The 17,849-nt window shown below is 40.0% G+C and overlaps 1 protein-coding gene across 1 annotated transcript; it reads left to right on the top strand.

The window, feature by feature from the left end:
• The first annotated feature begins 4,560 nt into the window (after nucleotides 1–4,560).
• On the top strand, nucleotides 4,561–5,615 carry cldn20 (claudin 20). Its single transcript, XM_016244310.1, has one exon. It carries the CDS (start codon nucleotides 4,561–4,563, stop codon nucleotides 5,434–5,436), a length of 876 nt encoding a protein of 291 aa, XP_016099796.1. The 3' UTR covers nucleotides 5,437–5,615.
• Nucleotides 5,616–17,849: the final 12,234 nt, after the last annotated feature.

The raw sequence follows: 17,849 nt of genomic DNA, 5'->3' as shown, positions 1-17,849 counted from the left end.
TCACATCATCACTAAACTCCAGTAACCCAGTGCCACTGGACACCATGCATGCTCATGCCATCACACTGCTCCACCATGTTTCACAGGCTGATCTTAATTTCAGCCGTCCAAAGAATGCTTTTCCAGAAGTGGTCTGGCTTTTTTGGATGTTTTGGCAAAGTCTAATCTGGCCTTGTTTGCACCTTGTGGTGAACCCTCTGTATTTGCTCTCGTGAAGTCTTCTCTTGATTGTAGACTTTGACAGCGACACACCTACCTCCTGGAGAGTGGTCTTCACTTGGCTGGATGTTGTGAAAGGATTTTTCTTTACCATGGAGAGGATTCTCCGATCATTCACCATTGTTGTCCTCCATGGACTTCCAGGCCTTTTTATGTTGCTGAGCTCACCAGTGCGTTCTTTTTTTCTCAGAATGTACCAAACGGTTGATTTGGCCACTCCTAATGATCCTGCTATCTCTCGGATGGATTTGTTTTGATTTTGAAGCCTAACAATTGTCTGTTTCACCTGCATGGAGAGCTCCTTTGACCGCATGATGTGGGTTCACAGCAACAGCTTCCAAATGCAAAATGAAACACTTATTAGAATCAACTCCAGAATTTTTACCTTAATTGATGTAGAAATAATGAAAGAATTGCCCAAGCCTGTTCATGAAACAGCTTTTGAGTCAATTGTCCAATTACATATGGTCCGTTGAAAAAGGGGGAGGTACCTATTAAAGAGCTGTAAGTCCTTAACCCTTCCTCCAATTTTGATGAGAATACCATCAAATTAAAGCTCAGAGTGTACACTTTAAGCCCGTATTCATTATATAACTGTAACTTAAATATGTTTTGGTCAGCAGCTAAACTAATAAAAATTGTGCCCATGTCCAAATATATATGGACCTAACTGTAGCAACCACACTAGGACTTGCTAAAAACCACCTAGAACACCTTAGACTAGCAATCACACCAATGTGTGCCACAAATCGCTCAGAGTACCTTTGCTACAACATATCTGAGTACTAAAAACCACTGTGAACACAGCAGCAACTGCACGGTGGCGTGCTAAAAAGAACACCTTGTGTCTGCACAATGTTGTGTTAAAAACCACTCAGACCACTTTAGAAACCACATAGCAACACGTAAAAAAAATCCAACACCTTTAGCAACCACATAATGTGCTAAAACCCCACTCAGATGAACTCCATGCATTGTGATGCCAATTCACTTTTGCATGGGCAAGTGACACTCATGTTTTCTTTAGAACGTGTAGAAATAAAGTTGGAGTGATTCTTTTTAGTTCACTACAATGATTTTAAGTTTGTCAGATGTCAAGTCAAATTATTTGTGCACAAGCAGCAGCTTTACAGAAAATCATGATGTTAATGTCAATACTATAAAAATGCTGTATAGTTGCATTTAGCAGTATAGTTTATATTTTGCAATGATGCAAACATTTAAGGAGTTGAGATTTTCTCTATTTAATAAATACAGCTTAACCGGAGTGTACTGTATGTATCTGGGTAAGCTGTAAGATGTCTCAATTGTAACCATCTCAAAGAATTTTGTAGGTCTATATCACATTTTAGACATTTAAAATCAGTACAAACAACGCTGCATCTAATTTGATGGTAGGTGACAGTGACAGCAGCACTGACCGTGGTAAATGCATCTGTGACTGTGGAGGAGCAGTGATGGTGCAGGGCTGTGCAGATGTGCTTCCACCACCGGCTGGAACAAGCAGCCCTCATTGTTTAATGACAGATATACAGTCTCTGCCTGTGCTACTGCTCTGTGGGCCACTATTGTGGGATGCTCTTTCATTACTGACCCTGTTCACCTCGAATTTCAAGATGTTTAAAAAGCTCTAAAAAACGAATTTAGGTTTAGTTGTATGAGGCGTGACAAGTAGTAAGTAGACAAGAAAATAAAACAGCTTTGTATTAAATGTAAAGATTTATATAGGGATTCTGACAAATGTAAAGGTCCTTGCAAACTGAGTCCGAATTTTTTTTCCTATCAAAATGCTTGCTACGGATGCGAAAAACATTATGCATGCTAGATTAACTTTAGAAGACAAATCTGTCACTGAGGTGTGCAAGTCATGACAGATATTTTTGTTCACAACACTACAGATAAGAAAGTTTCAGATTATTCTTACAATTAAATATGAAACATGTAATCTCAAAACTACCAGCTGACTGGTGAGTATTTGTTTTATTTACTCACCATCACCAAAGTCATTTTTACCTTCTTTTTCAACAGCTGTTTCTTTAGCTTTAAAAATTGAAGTTTAAACTTTAATAAGCGTGTCAAAAAATACAGATTATATAATGACCATAAAAAGAAAAGAAGCTATTATGAGCAGTAACAAGTGAGTTGTGGTGAGTGAAAAACATCCCCATGAGAAAAGCACGTTTCCATTTTCTCTTCCCACGCCCTGCAAACAGCCAGAGGCTAAACATGCTGCTTGTACACATGCGCAGTCCTGTGACTCAAAAGAGACTCGAACACTGCGCATGTGCTTACAGACTCTAAACTTTTCTAAACTAACCATCAATAAAAAAGCATGAGTGTGAGAAAGACTTCAAAATTCAATTGTAAATGATTTCTGCGGTGTCACATTTACTATAAGCTGTTTGTTTGTTGAATGCCACAAATCTAAATGTCCCACTGTTTCTCTCTTTAAACATTTGTTTGCCAGCAAAATTGTATTAAAAATTAATATTCAGTGCATAACATTATAAACGTCTGTTGTTGTGCTCTTTGTACAGTATGCACTGTGTTCAGATGTGAGGAATGAGACGAATAAATAGTACACTGACAACAGTGGCATGAACACATGAATTGTATTGTTTTGGAGGGTACACATAGTAGAGTGCATAAAGTAATCATTTAGATTACTTTATCATTTATTTCCTATGAGATACTGTAGTGGAGTATAGACATGATTAATCTACATGATTTGTCTCTGTCCAATACTAAAAAAAAATACGTAAAAAAGTAGGTTACATAAAATTCATGCACATTCTGTGTGAGTTGCATTAATAATCATTCATCTTGTTCATGATATGATGCATTATGCAATGCTGCAATTTACTCACAAACTGCATACATTTCCCCTGCATTATGTCATTGTTAGTATAAAATTGACACATTATCAGACGCAAACGATATCTCCTTTTTTACAGACAATATATCTTATTTGTTATCAGATCTTTAAAAGCCAGTTGCGCAGCCCACCAATAGCACTAGAGAACCCAGCAGTAAGAGCACCTACTAGTAAATACCAATGCGGTGACCTCCAGCGATAAAATTGCTGCTGGTGTGAACGCCGCTTTGCACATGACTTAAACAACATAGACGTTTATTGTAGGTTATACTTGAAAAAACTGTCTTTGTCCATTTAGCAGCTTTCTCTTACTGTGGCAGAAAGAGTGACAGAAAACATCTTTGTAGCAGTCATGCAATTTCCTCCTTGGCTACTTATCAAAAATGAATCACACCAGTGCCGCCATAGATAATTGCCTGCCACATGTAATAAGAATTGATTTCCAGCTGCACATGGTGTGTTTTTTGAATGCCGAAAAAAGTATTTATTATCTTCATCACCTCTCCTTGCATTTTACCTTGCATGACATTCCCTATACTGTGTTCTCTGACTGAATGACCTTCAAGTGAGGAGTCCAGGGGTACAGTGATTACTGATCACATGGTGAAACATCCAGTCACTCACAACGGGAAGGTGTGGGGGTTCTTTTATAGGACACTGAAAAGCTTTCAGACTTGTGCTGGGTTGCCAAGGAGATGTTATTTGAAAAAGAAAGAGGCAGTTTTACAGTAGTTTTTGCTTGTTTTTACAGCAGTTCTCTTTTCTTTCCCTTTTCTTCAGAAGCTAGAGGAAATCTCTTCAGAACATCAACATAGCGCACCAGTGAAAGGGTAAGTAAAGGTTTTTGTTTGTTCTGAAATGAATGAAACAGAATGCACTCTCACAATGCACTTGTCTTGATCAATTCACGAGATTCATCACCGTTTGAAGGACAACAAAAGATAGGAGTAATTTTCATTCCCTTTCTAATTTCCAAGCTGTCAAATGGTTTGCACTGATAAGGAAAAAAATCAATTAACTCAGACAAAACAGCCCAGATAATTGGCTAAATTTCTACCCTTGCAGCGGTTGTGTGCCATTTTTATGCATTCTTGTAACAGCATCACCCATGCCAAAGGGTGTTTCTGCAGCGGCGAAGTCAAAAAACAATTAGCCTTTCAACAAAGTCACTTCCCTCAAAACGCTGACTGGTTCAGGGTGTACTAAAACATAAACGTCCCAAATAAAGATAGGGTGGGACAAAATTGCGGCTTTCCCTTTCAGTCATCAGACCCCGTGCCTCATCTGTCAGACCGTCACGCTTGTTCGCTCAGTTCAATTCTCATTCCGTTTTTTATCGCAGCCTTGTGGAGCCAGTGCGGAGGAATTATCTGCTGTCAGGTCCTGCGCCGGGCTGATAGGGAAACGCAGCGCACCGAGGGCCACTGCAAGGTGAGAGGGACGGCCGCAGGGGGAAGGGACCGACGATGCCGTCTTCCACCATGCAAATGTTTGCCTTCATTCTGGCGGTACTGGGAGTCGTGAGTGCCACGGTGGCCACGCTGCTACCCAACTGGAAGGTGAGCGCAGATGTGGGCTCCAACATCATGACTGCCATCTCGCAGATGCAGGGACTGTGGATGGACTGCACCTGGTACAGCACCGGAGTCTTCAGCTGCTCGCTTAAGTACTCGGTGCTGGCGTTGCCGGCTTATCTCCAGACTGCACGCACCACTATGGTGCTTTCCTGCATTATGGCGACAATGGGACTCTGCCTGGCCGCCCTAGGGCTGAAATGTACTCGCTGGGGTGGCAGTTATCGCTCTAAGGGACATACGGCGATTTCCGCAGGGGCTTGCTTCGTCATAGCAGGGGTCCTGTGTCTGGTGCCCGCATCCTGGTTCACCAATGAGGTCATCACTACGTTTATGGACTCCAAAGTGCCCAAAAGCAGCAAGTACGAGCCAGGCGCGGCGGTGTACGTGGCATTTGTGTCGGCAGGATTCCTTTTAGCCGCAGGCGTAATCTTTTGCTTATCGTGTCCTGGAAGAAGAGGCGGTCCATTGGATTCGGGCTCGTCCCACCCCGACAAGCCAAAGCAGCATAAGCTGCGCCAGGAGCAGCCGACCCGTGACCAACCAAAACAGCAGCACCGCGAACAGCAGAGTCAGACTGAACCGCCGGAACGAGAGGAGTCGCATCGAGAGAAACTGCAACAGGAAAAGCTACAAGCTGACGATCGTCAGCAAGAGAAGTCGGTGCTGGACAGGTTGAACCTGGAGAAGGACAAGCAGTACCACTCTCCATCCCGAACCCGAAATCAAGACGCCAAGGCCGTCTATAGTCTGCACGACTATGTGTAAACAACAATTGAGTATTTAGAGTGTTCTTGCTTATCATACTGCCTTTCTTTGTGAGCGGCAAAAAGAGGAGGGGAAAAGCAGTGGAGCAGCAGGAGGAATAATGACTTTGATGCCGTTATCAACCCTTCTCATCTGTGCTTTCGCTCACAGCAAGCAAAGCAGTGGAGGTATTTCCAAAGCCCCGGAACAGACAAAGTAAGGATTGTGAATCCTCGGGTACATGGTTTTTATTGCAACTACAAGAAAAAAAGGGGGCCAAATGGTGACGTATCATAAAAATGCAACATAAGAAAGGGGAATTTCTTCAGATATTAATGCAAGGAAAGTTCTGAAGGTGCATTGGTTTGAAAAAAATTAGCATTTTATAGTTGCCCCATCATTAAACTAACACGCAAACTCTCAAGAGCAATTTTATCAGCCTTTTGGTAACTGGAACCATGTGAGATTAGCAAGTTTTAATTCAGAAGCTTGTAGATGATACATTAGGCAGTATGTGCATGCTGTTTGTAGATAATGCTGTTAATAATGCCGCAAAAAAGCTTGCAGTTGTAAACGGGATAATCAAGCTTGCACCTGAGGATGCTTCACCCCATCAGCTGTCCATTAAATGGTGCGTGTCCTTCAGAAAAGGGATTTTGACATATCCAGTCCATATTTTTCAAAGAATGGTGATGGGGGGAGGCACAGCGCCAGAGATCGTCTGAGGTAATGATGCTCTTTGCTTTTCCATTAGGTTCGCTACGGATGGGTGCACAGTGCTCATTTATTGCGAGGAGGCACAGATACACCAACACACACACATACACATACACATAAGCTTTCCTTCCCTCCCTCGTACTCCTGCTAGAAGGGTAATGGGGGCTTGCACCCAATCATCATGATGCTGTGCGTCAGTGTGTCATGCCTGCAGGAAGTGCAGTCGGCCCTGTTCTAGGGCAAACAGGACGCAGTAACACGCTGTTCACACTTTTATCGAAAAGTAGAACCAAGGTGACAGAAATCTCAGCAGTGGCTTCGGACTCCCCCGCTGGGCAACAATTACCCCTTTGGTCTGCGTCTCAATTCGGTCAAACCATCTGCAGTATTTTCTGATTGCTAAGCTGTTTTCACTTACAGTCAAGCTATTGAATGTATTTTTTTTTCAAAGAGTCAGTGAAGACAGTAATGTTTGATATAATGTACCGCATTTGATTCAAGCTAATGCTAAGTGTCATTGTCTGTGCTGTGTCCGTCGTAACGATGGTCAAGGGCTCCTATTGTCTCCAGAGAGACGCCACAGCAAGACATTTTCTGCCTTTCATTTCTGTCTCACATATAAGCACACATACTGCTCTTTGTGTTTGACACGCATGTACAGAATGCTTTAGAAATTGACAATGAAAGAGAGCAACAAGACCATTTTTTAAACAAAGTGCCAATGGTCCATGTCTTGCTTTATTGTGCATGTACTGTAAGCTTGATATAGTTATTGGGGTCCAAAAATCTGAGACCACTGGTGAAAATTATGCAATTGTGCATTATTTTCAAAATGAATATATTTTCCATTATAAAATTAACAAAGTATATCGGCATAACAATTTAAGTGTAAATTTGAATGTCTGATGATCACGTATCACTTATTTAGAAATAGTGCAGAATAAATATTCCTTCTCAGGTTTCTTGTTCTGATGTTTCTTTGTTTTAAATGTCTTACATTTTTATTTTCAATGACAAAAAGTCTTAGATTTCCATTATGGTCTCTGCACTGTAAACGGTAGGCTATGTTCACACTGAAGTTGAATGTGGCCCAAATCTAATTATTATCGTGTGACATATATGGGGTTTTATAAATATAGCCGTTGTATAACTATCACATTGATTCAGACATTTTCAACTCTTCTCTTGCGTATTTTTGTAAGCGAATATGATTTTTTTTTTTTTTTACCAAGTGATTTTGTTGACAGTTTGGGATTTTGCTTCTTGTGATTTTTAATCAAACACAATATTCATCTTATAAGTTATTCTATCGAACTTTGCATTGAATAATAAAATAATTAATTTCATTATACAAAGTAATATACAGCAGAGTGCAAAAATATTTTTTAAATATATTTTGATGTTAATAGAAATCAAATCTCTTCTAATGTCCTATAAAAATGCAAAATATGATATGTTCATTTATATAATAAAATGTGTTGATGTTACGATGAACATGCCAGGTTTTCCAGTGTTTTCCACAGGAGTCGCCTATTCAGTCCAGGTCACATGCAAAAAGTAATGTGAACAACTGCACAAAAACGAAGAATTGGGTTTGGTTTGTTGTGTGAACGTAGCCCCAGGAGTGTGTTTATATCAGCACATGTACATGTTTTTTGAGAGATAATGATGGAGAAATACTATTGATGGAGAAATCTGTTGCTAAAAACTCATCATGACACAGCGAATGTTGACTACATTGAATGTTGCTTTGCGTTAAATTTATCATTTTGAATTTTCCATTTTGGCTTGACAAAAGGGCTTCATTTAGTACATTTATAAACTGATGTGTGGCCAGTATTAATGATGTGAAACTATCAAATCCAATTAAAGCACATGCCTGTACACTACAGCAGACCATGTATGTTTGTTTGACTTTGGAAAACACAAGTGTAACACTGTTCTCTAATTTCTGCCCATTCTGAGCTAATGCTCACATCAATGACTTTTTGTACAACTGGCTCCTCTATTTCACATCATTCTCTTTGTTGTGAGTTCGTGATCTGACTGCAAAACGCCTCTTCATAATGGTGTCTTGGTTGGCTGCGTCGGCCAGGAGTCAGGCCTGTGTAAATGAGAATCTGCATACTCCTCCGTGAGTGAATCGAAGCATCAAATAAGCTCCATTTACACAGCTGACTGCCCATCACACAGTGCAGCCACTTTTTCACTCAGCATTCATGATTAAGCCAGGCACACTTCACACACCACCTCTTACTGATCACACTAAGGTTAAATCAGCTGTCATATTCATCTGCTACTTTACATGTGCTTTGTTTACACAGATGGAGACATTGTTTATTCTCGATCACGACACTGAAAATGATTCTACAATTCAAATGCTCAGAGTAAGAGACTCATCAAAAGAACAGAAGCTGTGCCGCATTGTGTTCATGAGCTCTTGGGGATCAGCAACAGTCACATATTCATGTTCCTAATATGTCTTTATTCTTCTTACATGGCACTTTCCATGAATGCGATGCATCCAAGTTTAGTGTTTTATACTTTAAAAAGAAAAAAGATCACAAGAAATCAGCATTTAACTCTATAAAGGAGAAGACCATGAAGCATCGATACTTTCAAGAGGATCAATCCTCAATTTAAAATATCAATCCTAGGTTTTATAAGGCATTAAAATTAATGCATAAAAAGCTCAAGTACGCCAATTTATTTATTACAGCATTCTAATAATCAGCATTGATTTTAAACCTATAAAACGTATGTAAAAAGTACACATACATACAAATGTAATGTTAAATAGCTGTAATAATTATTCTCAAAAGCTGAAAACAAAATCTGGATGAAACATGTATTGTTTCAAATATACATTGTTTATGCTGTATCTATAATCATTCCTGTAAAAGTAACGGTGTGGAATGGAATGCATTATTATGATTGGTAAAGAATTCAAATGGTCACCAATAATGTTAGGGGATCTTGCAGTCTCAAGACTTGCTTGCTACTAAAAGTAGAGCCTAGTGAAAAATAAATACTAAGATGTATTTGAAATACATTTATTTCATGCTAAGTATACTACAAATACATTTACATATTTATTTACGAAGGCCAAATAAAGTGCTTTTGCTTTCGCCTAGAAACACACAGCGTCTCCCTGACATGCTGCTTCAACACTAACTGCGGTTACTGAAACCACGCCTTCTTTCTTTGCGTGCACATTTGGGCGGCATTATGCTAATATTTCCACACAGTGAGGTAGATGTGTGGGGCCGTGTTAGAACGAGCCGTTTTAGGGGGGCGTGTCAGAGTCTTAACTTTGATAAAGAATATCTCTTTGGTTTTGAGACTTTAGTCTTTGCAACTTCAGGGATCTTATCTATGCACAATCAGCTTGTAACACTCCAAAGAGAAAGGAAAACTTGATATTGCATCATATGACCCCTTTAATAATAATAATAACAAAAAAAACTAAACATTGTATGGGTCAAAATGATTGATTTTTCTTTTATGCCAAAAATCATTAGCATATTAAGTAAAGATCATGTTCCATGAAGATAGTTTATACATTTTCTTACCGTAAATATATCAAAACTTAATTTTTGATTGGTAATATGCATTGCTAAGAATTAATTTGGACAACTTCAAATGCGATTTTCTTAATAGTTTTTGTACACTCAGATTCCAGATTTTCAAATAGTTGCATCTCGGCCAAATATTGTCCGATCCTAACAAACCATACACCAATCGAAAGCTTATTTATTCATGTATAAATCTTAATTCATAACCTTTATGACTGGTTTTGTGGTCCAGGGTCACAATGTTCAAAACTTGTACGTCTCATAACCTTATCAAATGTGTGTATAATCTTTTCTCAAATTCTTGCAGCATAACTGTGAATTGATATAAATAAAAGAAAAGATATTATACATAATTAAAACCGTCAGTAGGCGGAAAAGAGTCACTGTCTTAATGAGTGAGTGACCGTTAATAACCGCATCGTTCAAAAACGCAGATTAATTCAGTGCAAAAATATAACACTTATGGAGATTACATTCTTTACAGTTGAACTATTTGTAACACTTCCAACGCCATGTCGAGCTATTAAAAAATGTCCAAAATAATCACAACTGTTTTCGCTAACTTGTTATATAATATATTGATAGCTATCTGCTAACTACAATGTGTGCGATATTGTTGGCTAGATTACACAATACTATTATACCTTCTCATCCTGTTTTATTCTTTTTACTGTCCTCGTTGACCATAAATACAAAATCGTCTGCTGGGTAGCGATTTTCTTCTTTGTTTTTCAGAGCTAACGTTAGCTGAGTGTAGGGCTGGGAATCGATTCCAAAAAGAATCGATTCTTCGAGTCCGAGGCGTTGGGAATTGAGAGTCGATTCCAAAGGTTGGAATCGACTCCTCATTCAGAGCCTTTTTCAGTTCGACAAAGCGTATCTATGGGTGCCTCTCAAACGGAAGGCTGCACACATTTAAATTCACGAAAATAAACTGAAAGAAAAGGAGTCGGATCATCTGAATTGTAGGATGCAGCCTTCCGTTTGAGAAGAACCATTCACCTCCCTCATGCTCGCTATGAACCTGTTCAAAAAACGATCCAGAGGTTATTTTACGGTGGAACTGGCTTGTCCACAATTTTGAGCGCTGCGCGACAGAATAGATCATCAAGGGTCTTGATCTTATTTCCATCTAAAATACTATTTTTAAAAAAAACCGTATCAGCCAATGATAATTATAAAAGAAAACGTCCCGAGCATAGATCAGTGGCTGAGAGCGTATCTGATCGACAGATAAACCACGAGCTCTATCAGTTATTGTTAATGTTCTGGTTATTTTGTTTCAATGTACAGCTTGTTAATTTTAAACTAATAGTAAACTTCATCATTCAGCTGAACTGTGCACATTTATTAGACACTTCATGTCTTGTTCAGTTCATGCGATAAACGCACAGCTGAGCTGTGAGCTATGACTAATTTCACGGGCAAAGCAGACAAAATTACAATTTATGTATCGTAATTTTTTTTTTTTTTTACAAATAAAGCTTCATATTATGAGAAGGATACTTTCTATGACCTTTGTCCTGCAGTCATGGTAAGATTATAGGTTAAGTAAAAAACAACACGAATCGAAAAAGAATCGAAAACAACAGTGAGGAATCGATTCTTAGAATCGATTCCCATCGATCCCAGAACCAGGAATCGGAATTGGACTCGATTCCAAAAATTTCGGAATCGAACAGTCCTGGCTGAGTGCTCTCCCAGTTAAACGGCAGTCCTAGTTGGTAAAAGTGCGAAGCATTAGGCAGTTATCAATTTGTGCAATGGTGGGATTTTAGTATTTTTGCTTGATTTATTATGACTAACTCACATTCATAATAAATGTTTTATATAATAAATGTTCTCAGTCTACATTTCAATTTGCACATAATATACCTGTACATACAACTGTCTATTGTTATATACCTGTACATACAATTGTCGATTTGTCGATTTGTGTATTTTTTATTCCTTATTTTACTTGTTCTATTTTTGATTTATTTTTATTTTTTATTATCTGTGTTTTTTTGTTCTGTCACTGTCATTCTCTTACACTGTGGAAGCTTCTGTCACGAAAACAAATTCCTCGTATGTGTAAACATACCTGGCAATAAAGCTCATTCTGATTCTAACAACAACAACAACAACAGTAATAATAATAATAATAAAACATCAAATAAAACATAGATATTGTACATAGATATTAATGGTTGTGCTTGCTATTCTTTTTATATTGTTAAAGATAAATGTGACCATCTTTATTCTTGCAAATATGACGGTGCTACATTTTTCAAATAGTCAATAATTAAACAAATCATGCCAGAATAATGGCGTCAAACTGCCATCAGGCGAAGTCACCGGACGTGTTCGAGCGGTCATACCGACAAAGGGCATCTTTGCCTGACAGCCAAAACCTTGACCTAAAATCACGCCATTTGCAGCGTTGCAAAGTATACTGTACTGTTGACACACAACTTGATGTGCTGGCTGCTGCGCTCTGCTGTCATAAAAGTGCTTATTATATTATTTTTGCAATAAATTTAGCTATTTTTTATAGATTTCATTTTATTTTTATAATTGTTTGTAATAATTTTAATATGTATAGCAGATGTGTCTTTCAAAGATAATTTTCAGCCAATGAGACCAGTGGGCGTGGTCAATTGTTACGTCATTATGATCGCTGCATTCCATAGAACGTTCGTGAGTAGTCTATAAATATGAGTGCAGATGCATCATGCATTCTGTAGCGAGTTTTGGCGAGTGATCGTGAGTATGCTCTTTACATCTGAACTAGATTTTTTGTGTAATGTTTTCATTTACATTATAAGCATCTGAGTTATGCACATTAATTGGTAAAATAATGTTAATAAAAACTCCACTTGTGGACCCCCACTGGGCATGGGCATACACTGGAAAACTGTACCTGTAAATGAAAAAAAATCTAACATCACCAACTTCCAGGCTCTTAAATGTTTACTATTATATATCTCTTGCCTTTCTCTTTCTGCCACAGTGTTTTACAGATATAAAGACAAAGGCAGTATTGTTCATTTCTTTGATTATCTTTCACCATCGAATCACACATCAACATGACTATATCAACCATCCCCACCAGTTTTCCTGAGAGTGCATTGCAGTCCTCATCTTCTGAGCTCTCAGATGAGCTCACCACTGCCCTCGCTGCAGGGTGGTGGTGGGCAATAATGGAGGTCTCCTCTCCTATATCTGAGGAGCCTGAATATGGGGACCTCACCTCAGTGCAGTGGTGGGGAACAATAAAGGCAGGAGAAAATCCATGCCCCCCATCCCTGGTCTTCAGCGATGAATCTGAGAAGGCTGAGTCCCCGCACTCAGGCTTCTCAGATGCAACACTGAATACCAAGGAACTGTGGAGGCAGAAGAATACACAGAATGCACCCATGCCTCCCAGGTCCCAAAAGGGAGCACCTGTGCCTGTCTATGCTGAGAAGAGGGACCACACCTCATCCCTGGTCTTCAACAATGCATCGGAGAAGGCTGAGTCCCCGCACTCAGGCTTCTCAGATGCAACACTGAATACCAAGGAACTGTGGAGGCAGAAGAATACACAGAATGCACCCATGCCTCCCAGGTCCCAAAAGGAAGCACCTGTGCCTGTCTATGCTGAGAAGAGGGACCGCACCTCATCCCTGGTCTTCAACAATGCATCGGAGAAGGCAGAGTCTCTGCACTCAGGCTTCTCAGATGCAACGCTGAAGACCACAGAGCAACAGAGGAAGTGGAGGCAGAAGAAGCCTCAGGGACCACCTGTCCTTGCTGGGTCTGAGAAGGCTGAGTGTGGGAACTCACTGAAGACCACTAAGCAAGAGAGGCAAGAGTGGAGACGGAAGAAGCCTCAGGGAGCACCTGTGCCTGCTGGCTCCCCCCAGGGACATCCTGTGCCCACTGGGTTCCAACAACGTGGAAAACTCAGGATCCCTGAGCATCTGAGGCAGCACCTGCTACGGGCCGCTAATGAACTGGGAACACCTGTGTCTGATAGGTCCCCACAGGGAGCACCAGTGCCTACAAAGTCTCTACAGAGAGAACCTGTGCCTGCCTCAAAGGTGCAAAAATTAAAGATCCCTGAGCCACTAAAGCAGGAGCTGCAGCAGCAGAAGCCTCAAGCCTCTTCTGAGAAGGGAGCACCTATACCCAACAAGATCCCAGAGAGGCAAAGGCTCAAAATCCCTGAGCCGCTGAGGCAGGAGCTGCTGCAGCTGTCGAACCGCACCTCATCTGTGAAAGGAGAACTTGTGCCTCAAAAGACCCAGGAGAAGAATATACCTGAGCGGCTGAGGCAGGAGCTGCTGCAGGTGTCACCCAGAGCCTCTTCTGAGAAGGGAGCACCTGTGCCTCAAAAGACCCAGGAGAGGCAGAGGCTCAAGATACCTGAGCGGCTGAGGCAGGAGCTGCTGCAGCTGTCGCACCGAGACTCATCTGTGAAGGGAGAACTTGTGCCTCAAAAGACCCAGGAGAAGCAGAGACTTAAGATACCTGAGCCGCTGAGGCAGGAGCTGCTGCAGGTGTCACCCAGAGCCTCTTCTGAGAAGGGAGCACCCGTGCCCATAAAGGCTGCAGAGAAGCAGAGGCTTAAGATACCTGAGCGGCTGAGGCAGGAGCTGCTGCAGGTGTCACCCAGAGCCTCTTCTGAGAAGGGAGCACCTGTGCCTCAAAAGACCCAGGAGAGGCAGAGGCTCAAGATACCTGAGCCGCTGAGTCAGGAGCTGCTGCAGCTGTCGCAACGAGCCTCTTCTGAGAAGGGAGCACCTGTTCCTCAAAAGACCCAGGAGAAGCAGAGGCTTAAGATACCTGAGCGGCTGAGGCAGGAGCTGCTGCAGCTGTCGCAGCGAGCCTCTTCTGAGAAGGGAGCACCTGTGCCTCAAAAGACCCAGGAGAGGCAGAGGTTCAAGATACCTGAGCCGCTGAGGCAGGATCTGCTGCAGGTGTCACCCAGAGCCTCTTCTGAGAAGGGAGTACCCGTGCCCATAAAGGCTGCAGAGAGGCAAAGGCTCAAAATATCAGAGCCACTGAGGAAGGAACTGCTCCAGCAGAAGCCTCAAGCCTCTCCTGCGCAGGGTAAACCTGTGTCTTCCAAGTCCCCACAGGAAGCACCTTTACCTGACAGGAACCCTGTACATACCGGGACCTCACAGGGAGCAGGAGTGCTTGCCAGTTCTCCACTGCCCACTGGGTGTCTGAAGGAAGCAGCAGTGCCCAACAGAACCATGAAGGCAGGAAAACGGAGGCTTGCTGAGCATCTGAGCATGCCTGTCTCTTCCACCCAGGGATTACCTATGCCCTCCAGGACCTCAAAAGTGGCGCCCGTGTATTCTGGGACCTTACAGGGAGCACTTGTGACCAGAAGCTCCCCACGACAGGGAGCAAACCCTAGAATCACAGAGCAGCAGAAGCAGAAGCGGAGGGAGCAGTGGCGACAGCAGCAGAGACAGCGGAGGCAGCAGAAGGTATCAGTAAGTTCTTTCCATTTCTGATTTTTACTTATTTTCAGATTTATTTGATAAATTAAACACCTAAGCAACTATGTTATCTAGGTCATTTATTTAAAATCACATGAATTATTTTTTTTAAATGATAGAAAGATATATCTTTGTATTTAAGAAGCACTCCTTAAACCTGCCCAGCATTTCATGGTTATGTCTGTTTCTTCAACAGGACAATATAGATGTGTGTGAGCCTCCGCAAAAAATACTCTGTGTGGAAATCGACAAGGTGCCACTGAAGCCTAAACTGGGTAGGCAGAACCATCAAGCCCCACAGCCCATGTCCCAGCTCACCCTGAAGATGGTTAGTACCTTCTATCCCACAGTTTTACTTAGAATTATTAAAAAACATATGCACTAAAGCTTCTATTTTCCAAATTCGCTATTTAAAACTGTATGTATTATATTTCAATATGTAAGTTAGTCTGGGAAAAGTATATTCTTTTCAATTCATAAACCTCCCTCATACAGTACTGAAATGGCAGAAGCAATATATCTTTAGATTTTCTCAAAAAATCTGCTTAGTGTTACATCATTATGTCTGTTCCTTCAACAGGACCATGTAGGTGTGAGCTGGTCACCTCCAGAAAAAAGGGAGCGCATGGCAAACAAAATCAGAGACCAACAACTGGGGCCAGGCAGCTTAAAGCATTTATGTAGTATATTCATATGCTTAATGGAATATTTGTAAATATTTAGTATTCATGTGTATTGTGTTTGAATTTATTTAATATGATTGTCAGTATAATAAAAAATAAAATCTAAACTTTGCAATTATTTATTTATCAATGACAGCTCACATCTATTAACACTTTAAGCCAATATAGATTATTTTTTGGGGTGCCTGCCCCAGGACATTTTTTTTGGTTTATTTCCATCAGTGGTTAATTTATATGCAAAAAAAGGTCTTTTAAAGTAAATAATTAAATTAATAAGTAATTTTAAACTTAAATTAAACTTATATTAAAAAATATATAATTCTTCTTCTTATAGTTTTCTCATTGGATTTGCTATTTGATATGGATACTTAAAATACAATACACCAAAAAGTCTCTTTGCATGATTGGCAGCTGACGTACTTTTGTGTGTGTGTGTGTTAATAGCTTGACGATATGACAGTAATATTAGTTTTTGTTGTTGTTGAGCCAACTCATTGCTGTATGTTTTTTTTTATGGCAGAGAGATGTTCAGATTAAAACTGAAGGTGCTTGCTGACTAATGTTGGTTCACTGATGTAAATTAAATCTCTTAATCTTTAACCACTGAATCTTTGAAACACTGAAACAGTTTAAAAATAATTCAAATGATTGTGCACTACTGAGATGCCACTGTTATGACATTAAAATATGTGGGACCATATGTGTCACGGCAAAGGCTCCCTATAATAAGATTTTTAAAAAATACTAAATATATGTAAAATGTTCACATATTTAAATAATTATATATAATCCAGACGTCGTCTCTTTCAGGGAAGACCTTGCATTTTCCAACATGACAATGCCAGACTACATACTGCATCAATTACAACATCATGGTGTAGAAGAAGGATCCGGGTACTGAAATGGCCAGCCTGCAGTCCAGATCTTTCACCCATAGAAAACATTTGGCGCATCATAAAGAGGAAGATGCGACAAAGAAGACCTAAGACAGTTGAGCAACTAGAAGCCTGTATTAGACAAGAATGGGACAACATTCCTATTCCTAAACTTGAGCAGCTTGTCTCCTCAGTCCCCAGACGTTTGCAGACTGTTATAAAAAGAAGAGGGGATGCCACACAGTGGTAAACATGGCCTTGTCCCAACTTTTTTGAGATGTGTTGATGCCATGAAATTTTAAATCAACTTATTTTTCCCTTAAAATGATACATTTTCTCAGTTTAAACATTTGATATGTCATCTATGTTGTATTCTGAATAAAATATTGAAATTTGACACTTCCACATCATTGCATTCTGTTTTTATTCACAATTTGTACAGTGTCCCAACCTTTTTGGAATCAGGTTTATATTATAAATAATTATTTGTGAAATACATATGAAACCCTTACTACTCGTGTTACCTGGTCACCCTTCAGGAACTACTAGTTATTTTGACCATTAAAGTAAAAAAAAAAAGATATTGATCACTAGTAGCTCACACAGAATGACTAGGTAACACCTGGGTAATTAAATTATGCATTTTATGACCATGGTCCCTGTAAAACAGATGACTGCTCATGTGTCAGACAGGCTCATGTTGGGATTAGGGTCGTAAGGGTCAATTTTTTGAAATTGAGATGTATACGTCATCTGAAAGCTGAATAAATAAGCTTTCCATGGATGTATGATGTATATTTAGCCGAGATACAACTATTTGAAAATCTGGAATCTGAGGGTACAAAAAAAATCTAAATATTGAGAAAATCACCTTAAAATTGTCCAAATGAATTTTTAGCAATGCATATTACTAATCAAATTAAGTTTTAATATTTTTACAGTAGGAAGTTTGCTAAATATATTCATGGAAAATGATCTTTACTTAATATCCTAATGATTTTTGGCATAAAAGAAAAATCTATAATTTTGATACATCCGATGTATTTTTGGCTATTGCTACAAATATACCCGTGCTACTTCTGACTGGTTTTGTGCTCCAGGGTCACA

The sequence above is a fragment of the Sinocyclocheilus grahami genome, unplaced genomic scaffold (assembly GCF_001515645.1).
Source record: "Sinocyclocheilus grahami isolate Dianchi unplaced genomic scaffold, SAMN03320097.WGS_v1.1 scaffold714.1, whole genome shotgun sequence".
Lineage (NCBI taxonomy): Eukaryota > Metazoa > Chordata > Actinopteri > Cypriniformes > Cyprinidae > Sinocyclocheilus > Sinocyclocheilus grahami.
The sequence above is the reverse complement of the archived record's forward strand: the minus strand, read 5'-3'. Positions and strand labels throughout refer to the sequence as shown.

Bases quoted from the DNA above. Each gene is read 5' to 3' on its own strand.
- cldn20 (XM_016244310.1), top strand. From the start codon at position 4,561: ATGCCGTCTTCCACCATGCAAATGTTTGCCTTCATTCTGGCGGTACTG.